At 39.3% G+C, this 9,094-nt stretch overlaps 1 protein-coding gene across 1 annotated transcript; it reads left to right on the forward strand.

Annotated features, from left to right (window-relative positions):
- Positions 1-2,220: 2,220 nt before the first annotated feature.
- Positions 2,221-5,434, forward strand: fmoda (fibromodulin a). The gene is made up of 6 exons (XM_005739465.1): positions 2,221-2,288; positions 2,828-3,217; positions 3,839-3,961; positions 4,061-4,201; positions 4,285-4,552; positions 4,837-5,434. Exons 2-6 carry the CDS (start codon positions 2,855-2,857, stop codon positions 4,986-4,988), a joined length of 1,047 nt encoding a protein of 348 aa, XP_005739522.1. The 5' UTR covers positions 2,221-2,288; positions 2,828-2,854; the 3' UTR covers positions 4,989-5,434.
- Positions 5,435-9,094: the final 3,660 nt, after the last annotated feature.

Here is a 9,094-nt window from a genome sequence, read left to right on the forward strand (position 1 = left end):
AGATCTCACTCGGCCAGCTCGGATCCGGAGTTAAAAACTTCGAATTGTGAGTACATTGTATACCAATAGAAACAAGAGTGTCACTGTCATACCTAATGTACCCAATGGTGATGATTTTGCCGATTTAGAAACGCTGAAAACTAACTTAAAAAACAAAGACAAAGAAAAAGTGGTCGGAGCAGTCGTGACGGCAGCCGACCTCACCGGCGCCATCTTTTATCATGGATGCCTGGATGTTAAACTCAATTGTTACACCTGGTAGAGCAGAACGCTGATCATTTTATTAAAGATGAAAGACTTTAGACAGTTTTTCAACTCTCAGTAATGCCATAGTGATCGTTTGATATATGGACCTGCAGCAGAGTTTAGACCCAGACACGGCTAGTGACGTCAGACTGAACAACCGGATAGCTCTGCAAACAAATCTATGGACAGATGAGACTATGATTAAGATCATTATCAGAATGATGGAAGGAGAAAAATCTGAAGAAGGAAATAATAGCTCATCACCCAAATCATACCACATTATATGTCAAACATGGCGGAGGCAGCGTTATAACATCGATGTAGCTACCAGTGGAACTGGGTCACTAGTTTTTATTGCTCATGTGACTGCTAATATAAGCAGCAGAATAATTTTGAAGTATACAACGCTATACTCTCAACTCAGATTGCGTCAAATTCTGCAAAACTGATTGGACAGAGCTCCACAGTGCAAATGGATAATGACCTGAAGCAAGCTGCAAGAAAAAAGTTCATGCAAATAATCTGAAAAACCCTCCAAAGTAAAACTGAAAGCACGTTGACTGTGCGATCCAGTGTGGTGGTGAGCAGAGGCAAAACTACAGATATTTTGTCTTTCTCCCAACAAATATTGGACCTAACTGTTTATATTTTCATGTGTTTCCAAAAAATCTTTCCCTTCATATAGTTAAAGCTCAGAGATTTCATCACCATGTGTAAATATAATATTTTAGTGAAAAATTATAGATCTTCCAAGCTTACATCAAAGGAGGAGAGAAAAAGCGGGATAGAAAGAAGAGATAAAAGTTCAGAATAACCAATGATTGAAAAGATGTGGAGAGGGCAGAAAATGAGTAGAAACACTGGTTCTTATGGACGCTGAGTTGGAGAACATAGAGAAGCAGGAAGAGGCCCACATTGAAACCAGACAGACAACATAAAGAGACTGTCACACATGGTTTCATTTAACCCTTTACAAGATGTAAGCTTGTTGTAGACGAGAAAGAGTTGGGTCCACCCATGTAAAAAAAAAATGAAACAAAACTTATGTAGGTCGAAGGGCATCTAGGTTCTGTCTTAAGGTTATCTTATTATGTTTAATAATGTTTAAACCAACGCCTTACACGTTACAACACAACACAGGAAAAACACTTGTCAGCACACTGAAGCAACTACGAAAGAACAAAACAAGCACATGCAAGGGGTAACAAGGTTTTTACCGTGTACTGTTACAACAAAACTGACCTGTGCTGTACTTCTTTCTCTGCATCGTTTCCCCACACAGATCACAATAAAACCTCCCGCAGGTGTGTGCTGATGAAGGTATGCTTGCTTTGAGTTATTCCAGCTGTAATGATGACCTCCTAAAAAAAGCAGCAAGAAGAAAAAAACACAACCAATTATCCAGCTTTTCATTATTCCAAATTACACAGTTGGCTGGTGAGTGTCTCACCTGCTAACAGCACACCTGTGATTTTATGTTTGTAGCTGCAATAAACTACGATAACAAAACTTCCACTTTCTTTGCAGTGCTACAGCTAAAGTATATGTAATATCAAGTTCTTACTCATTTTAGTCTTTCACAGGTATTTGCATTTGCACCATATGAACCAAAGTTGGATCATTTTATCATTGTCACTTATGTATGACTTTTATTTTTCTACCCTTTATTGTGAAGAAAGAGAGGGGGTCACTCGAAATGAGGAAACGGAGGGATTGAATGTGCTGCTCGCAGATGGGAACAATCCCTCAAAGCCACTGCGCCTCACATCATTCACACTGGAGGGGGAGAAAAAAGGCTTCAGAGTGGGCTGTGGGCCATTCCCGACCAAATGCAATGGGGTGCGGGCAACTGGACAAGGGGGTGGAAGTAATCAAAAACACAAGAACAGACAGACGGGTGTGGAGGGGGCTAGCATGACAGAACGGAGAGCAGGGAGGGGAGAAAATACTTTTCATACAGTGTGTGTCAGAGCACCCTGCAGTCCTGAGCACACTCACTCAGAGAGAGAGCGGGGGACAAGAGGGCCAGTGCCTTTGATCGGGTAGGTGTGTGTGTTTGTGTGTGCATGCAAGTGTGTGAAATCTTTTTGTTTTCTTTTAAATTGAGATTTATACAAGGCTAAATGAGAAGTAAGGGTAGAATAATTTTGGAAAAATAATCACTGAATGTTTTACCTTAATTTTTAAGGTAACAGAGTGAATATTACAAAACTGGCATTCATGGAAGGCTTAAGAAAGCCAGGAAAGGCTTTTCTGAGTTTCCCTGTGGACTAAGACCAGTAAGAATGTGACTGCCTGCAGGCAGCAATATTTCCAAATGAAGTCCATGCCTGCACTGCACCTTAAACCTAAGTAGGACAGAAGAATAACAGATTTAGTTAAAGTTGGCAGTTATACTTCTGAAAGATTTTTTTGTTCTTTTAAATGTCTAATTTCACATGTTTGAGCATTTCAAAACGTTCTAAAACATCTGTAAGATTATAAATCTCGAACATTTTGGTGATTGTGAATAACTTTTTCTATTTTTTGGCCTTTTTAATACCACTGCATGTCCCTCTGTTCTCCCTGTGTTACATTACAGTTAAGATTTGAGTGACTTCCTTCCATCATGCGTCAGGTGATTTTCCTTTTGTCTGCCCTGATTCCCCTCGTTCTCTGCCATGGATGGAACTCCTGGACAAATTACTGGCAGAGCCAAGGATACTTTTATGGCTCCCAGTATGCAGACAGAGCATACAGTGTGTCGGCATGTCCTGACGAGTGTGACTGCCCCTCTTCCTTCCCCGTTGCTATGTACTGTAATGGGCGAGGCCTTACCACCGTGCCACCGATTCCCTCCCATATCAAATACTTGTATCTTCAACACAATGCCATCACATCTTTGCCTGACTCGGCTCTAAGCAATGCAACCAATCTGGTGTGGCTTATGTTGCATTTCAACCAGCTGACATCTGAATCAATTGGCAAGAAGGTAAACACGTAGTCATAGGCACATCCAGACACACATCACTATAAATAGCGGTACAATGGCTGACAGGTGTCTAACAGCCCGAGTCGGTTTTCTTTTTATTGCTGTCTGTTCTTAATCCTCAAGTTAATTTCCTGTGTTATCTGTTTTTTTAAAGAAAAGAAGAAACCAAAAGGGGGAAAAAACATGAATAAATATTGTGGTTAGTTTTCTGTCATCATATAATAAACTTGTTATAATTTGAAACATGTATGGGTAAAGCAGTGTGATCAGCAGAGCACATGCTCACACTAAACCAGACAGCAGCTTGCTACATCAGAGCCACGGACCTTGTGGTCTACAACCCTCAGCATAAAGTCTCTTTCTCCAGTGAAACACACTGAAAAACACATCACGCACATTCACGCACTGTAACCATCAGTTTGAATGCTAGTTGAAACTTAGCCGGTCGTTTGCAAACACATAAAAAGATGTAGTGTAATATCATTTCAATATCACAACCGACAATAATGCATCTGTGCTCTGAAAAGGCCCCTTTCATCATTTTTATTGTAAAACCACCACATAATTTAGCATGATTTTTCTTTTTGGGTTTTATACCTGCTCATCTTGATCATTTTGCAGGCATTTGTGAAGCTGGGGGAACTTGAGCGTTTATATCTACAATACAATAATTTGACCAGCATTCCTTCAAACCTTCCCCTCTGCCTGAGAGACCTGAGAATGGATAACAACATGATTGAGAAGGTAAATCTTCAAAAATTCACATTCGCAGCCCTCCTGTTTTAGTCCAACATCAGTTGAGACATTACGATATGCTTTACGGCTATTGCCACTTTTACCTAGGTGTCACCTGCAGACCTAGAGGGAATGGATAACCTCACTATCCTGTACCTTCATGATAATGCTCTCTCAGAGGTGGGCTCGTCACTGAAGGGGCTGAACTCCCTCACACTGCTTGACCTCAGTAGCAACAAGTTGACAAAGGTAATTGTTTATCTGTTTTTTTCTAAATGCATTATTAAGCAACCATGGTAATCTCGTTCAGAGATGTTGTGTCACTGTCCCAGGTCCCAGCTCCGCTCCCTGCATACCTGCATCAGCTCTACCTGGAGTACAATGCCATCGACTCTATACCTGAGGGATTCCTGAGCCTCTTCTCTCAGCTACAGTATTTTAGGATGTCGCATAACCTGCTAACAAATAAAGGCATCCCCGCTAACACGTTTAACGTGTCTGGGCTGGTGGAGCTGGACCTGAGCTTCAACAAACTGGAGAGAATTCCTTCAGTTAGCACCACGCTGCAATACCTTTACCTGCAAGCCAATCAGATCAAAGGTGAGAGTTTATTTGAAGAAATCATTTTTTAATCGTCGTGCTCTACATTACCATGCAGTTTTCTACCTTTAAGCCAGTTTTGTTGATTTCACAATAAGAAAGTTCATGATCGTATATGTACTGCCACTTCATGCACACTTAGATTAAACGAGAACAAAAAGTTGTTTGCTGGATTTTGAGAAATGAGATGTTGGACATGTCTTTTCCTGAGGTGATTTATACAGTTATACTGCCATTTTACAGTTTTGCATGAAAGTAAACTCATCGCTTTCTCTTGCCTGTAGAGTTTACTGTGGGTAGCTTCTGCAGTGTCGTGGACGTGACAAATTTCTCCAGACTCTTAATGGTGCGACTGGATGGAAACGAGCTCAGTCTTGTGGACATCCCCACCGACGTGAGCCATTGTCTGCGCCAGGTTCTCGACATTGAGATCTAAGCATGTGCACAACGCAGTCTGTGGCTCAGTTCACCACATGCACCTACAGCAGGACTTTTTTTTTTTTTAAAACAGGTTACAGCAGACATAAGTTGATATCTACAGCAGGTAGTGAGTTAGTTATTAGTGATTGCAGAGAGCATCACTGTGAGCTTTACTAGAAATTCCTCCAGTTGAGAAAGAAAGAAAGAAAGAATGAAAGCCTGGTTTTTCTCGTGTATTGAAATTTCAGATTTACAAGGATAAAACACCATAAATGAGCCTTTAATCACAAAAAAACAACAGAACCTGAATGAAATTCAGGAATGGTTCTCTGACCTTCATCCTATTTACAGCATACTGTGCTGTAATGATTCTTCCTCCACGTGTCTTAATGCATGCGCAATCATCCATGTAGGGAAATCTCAAAAAGTTGATTTTGTTCATGTGGACGTAGCATTTTTAGTGGGAGAAACATTTTGTCACTCATTCAAGTGACTTCTTCAGTCTCATCTGGACGTAGCGTCACCAACCTGTTTATAAGGTTGGGGACGCTACGTCCAGATGAATAGAATCAACTTTTCGGGACTTCCTCCATGTGTTTTATTGCTTTGTATAATAAGGTGCTGAATAACGGTTTGTATACTGTGAAATATATAATTTCAAATATAGATCATATGTAGAATACTAAAACATTATTATGGTGTCTACTGCATGAGAATATGTTATTGCACTTGGTTATATTAGTTTATCTTTCTGAGAGAAAAATGCTGTGACAGCTTGATTCTGTTTAAGATCGTCTTTTTGCACAGTGAAATTTTCTTAGAGAAACAGAAAATGTCTCTGTTCCATGAGAAAAAAATAATATGGATATCGTACTGTAGTAAATCAGACATGCGTGGGGCTCATGGTCTGTGAATTAGGATCTATGTAAACATGGATTAATTATTATCCTGACAAAGGGTTTTTGTTCATGAACCCATTGCAGAATAAATAAAGTTAATAAAGATCTGTGTCATTTTTGTCCTATATTGATCAGCCAGTGATGAAATGCAATACTGAGGTGATCAGTCAAAAGTATGAACTGTCTCTCTTTGATCTGGGATCCGAGGAGAAAGTTTTTGTAGCTATTCCTCAAATGGTTCCTTATAACAACTTAAATAATAAAAACTCAAGGTTTCCCAGACTTGATCAGTTACATTCACTTCACTGTTTCACGGTGCTTTAAGTGTTGTTTTTAAATAGTGTTTCATTTACAGGATACATTTTATTTGAGATAACAGGCTGCTGAGTTGTCACATATTGCTATAACAAACTTCCTCGGTAATTGAATAGAGAGGAACACAGTAAATAGACACTCAACCAATCAAAGAAGCTTTATTCCTGCAAGCTCCACCTGCAAAGTTTGTGCTCTTTGAAAATTACTACCCGGAGCAGGAACTTTGGGGGATTAAAATAATTTACCTAGCACTTAAGTTAGATCCGGGACGCTGGGGTCGAGCCACTTCAAGGTCTCTCTCGCATTTCCTCCTGCAATTTCAAACGTGGCTGAAAAGTGTCTTTGAAGTCTTTGAATTAAAGTTTATGTTGATCTTATCTCGCAATGTTAAATTCATACTTATTTCAAAGGTTTAATAACAGACATGAGCATGAAGCGAGTATCAGTCACCAGTGAGGGTTTTTAGGGCCTGATGCAAGGTTTCTACATAGTAATAGACAGGATAAAGAGGTGTTTCATTTATAGCTTATTTACACTTTTAACCCAAGGTGCCCACAGAAACCAGTTTCCTTGAGAAACCACAAGGAGTCAAAACTCTAAAGCTGCCCAATATAACACTGAGGAAAGCTCTTAAGGGGATACTGGCACAAAGAAGAGTCATTGGATTCCTTAAAATATTTATATATTTTTAATTGTACCTCATTAACCTGAATTCTTGAGACTAATTGCTCCTCTAAACAGCTAAGGCGATTTTCTCATGGCTATAGAGATATTTATCAGGCTGGTTGGCTTTACTCGAGAGGGAAACTAAGACTCTTCTTTCTTCTCACGTTTCTCTTTAGTTCCTTTTAGCTCTATCTCAATAGCCTTCCATTACAATTTAAGTGTATGTTTTTCTTTTTACATTTATTATGCCTGCTATGTTACAAATGAATATTTTTCTGGGATGGACTTGTAATGCTGATAATGTTAACGATGACGTGCTGTTGCATCAGGGCCTAACCCTCTAAGCGTCAGCTCACCAGATGTGGGATGGTCAGAGGACACATAATGTCTAAATTTAGGATGTTTTTCCACTGTAGTCTGTGGACAAACACCACAGGATCATCATCACAGTAAAATGTATATCAAATGACTTCTGTGGTTAACTTGTGGCTAAGGGTCAGTGACCAAAATAGCAGAGAACTCAGGTACAGACCATTGCAAACAGGTACAATGAGAAAAGAGAACAACTAAAGGTCTCACACTGTCTGAGTAACTGCCACTGGGCAATAATACTGTTTACTCACAGCTTTAAACTCACAAGCTCTGCTTTCAATAAAAGAAGGATTTGTGTATAGTTATGGTGGAGAGTAGTAATGACAACATGTGGCTCACTTCCTGTTTCTTCCTGAGTACTGAGTCATTTCGAGGACATTTCATAGGAATTGTTGGGAACTTTATGCCTTTACGTCATACAGGGAGTGCAGAATTACAGGGAGTGCAGAATTATTAGGCAAGTTGTATTTTTGAGGAATAATTTTATTATTGAACAACAACCATGTTCTCAATGAACCCAAAAAACTGAATGTTTTTGGAAATAGTTTTTAGTTTGTTTTTAGTTTTAGTTATTTTAGGGGGATATCTGTGTGTGCAGGTGACTATTACTGTGCATAATTATTAGGCAACTTAACAAAAAACAAATATATACCCATTTCAATTATTTATTTTTACCAGTGAAACCAATATAACATCTCCACATTCACAAATATACATTTCTGACATTCAAAACCACACGCTTCTTGCAACCCTGTTGACTATTTTGAATGAAACGCTTGATTGTTCGATGATCACGCTTCAGAAGCTTTGCAATTTTGAGACTGCTGCATCCCTCTGCAAGATATCTCACTATTTTTGACTTTTCTGAGCCTGTCAAGTCCTTCTTTTGACCCATTATGCACACCTGATATAGGGTGTTGATGTCATTAGACCACACCCCTTCTCATTACAGAGATGCACATCACCTAATATGCTTAGTTGGTAGTAGGCTTTCGAGCCTATACAGCTTGGAGTAAGACAACATGCATGAAGAGGATGAAGTGGCCAAAATACTCATTTGCCTAATAATTCTGCACTCTCTGTAGAAAACATGAGAAGAGAGAGAAGCAGAAACAGAAGACAAATGTTGAATTTGAAGCAGAGATGTTGCTACTGCTACTGTACCCATGCACAGCTATAAATCACTATAGGAGGATTTACAGTTCTTCCACAATTTGACAGTTTGCAAAAAAGACATTTGGGGTACTAGCATGGCCACTGACAACAAGCAGTCACTCACAAAGCAAGTTAACAGATCTCTGATTAGAAATTAGCATTAGCCAAGCCAGTAACCTAACTTTGTCCTTATAAAATAGGGCGGTTACTCACCATAATGATCAACTTTTAACAGCTGCATTTTGATGCCAAATAACAGGCTGCACAAGCAACGACCTCACTCCATCAGAATCGTTCTCTGTAGTGATTTAATTGGCTCACAGCACCTTTGGAATATTTGAATAACCATGATTTGACTGACTGGCAACTGCCTTACTATTTAAAAAGCTGAACATTTCACTGCATGCAAGAAAAGGATCCATAATTTGGTCTTGTAAAGCACAATGTCACACCATTCAAAGTGAACAAGAGGTAAGAGTGTTAGCACCTCATGTTCAGCTTGACTACCTGAACCTGAAGCATGTGAATGCTCCCAAAAGTAAGATACATAGAGATAATGCGCATTTGTTCATAATCTCTTTCTTTTGTAGCAAACTATATAGTAAAGACTGGATTATCTGAGTAAAATCTGTTGCCCTGGCAAACACAAATAATTCATTAACCATCTCCACTTGTTTAACTCCTTTGACTCATAAAACCTGTGGAAAGAAGCTTG

This window comes from Pundamilia nyererei, unplaced genomic scaffold, assembly GCF_000239375.1.
Source record: "Pundamilia nyererei isolate P.nyererei 1_Seehausen unplaced genomic scaffold, PunNye1.0 scaffold00092, whole genome shotgun sequence".
Taxonomy (NCBI): Eukaryota; Metazoa; Chordata; class Actinopteri; order Cichliformes; family Cichlidae; genus Pundamilia; species Pundamilia nyererei.

Coding starts and splice junctions, on each gene's coding strand:
- fmoda (XM_005739465.1), top strand. CDS start 2,855: ATGCGTCAGGTGATTTTCCTTTTGTCTGCCCTGATTCCCCTCGTTCTC. Junction 3,962..4,060: donor ATAACAACATGATTGAGAAG/GTAAATCTTCAA, acceptor ACTTTTACCTAG/GTGTCACCTGCAGACCTAGA. Junction 4,202..4,284: donor GTAGCAACAAGTTGACAAAG/GTAATTGTTTAT, acceptor TCACTGTCCCAG/GTCCCAGCTCCGCTCCCTGC.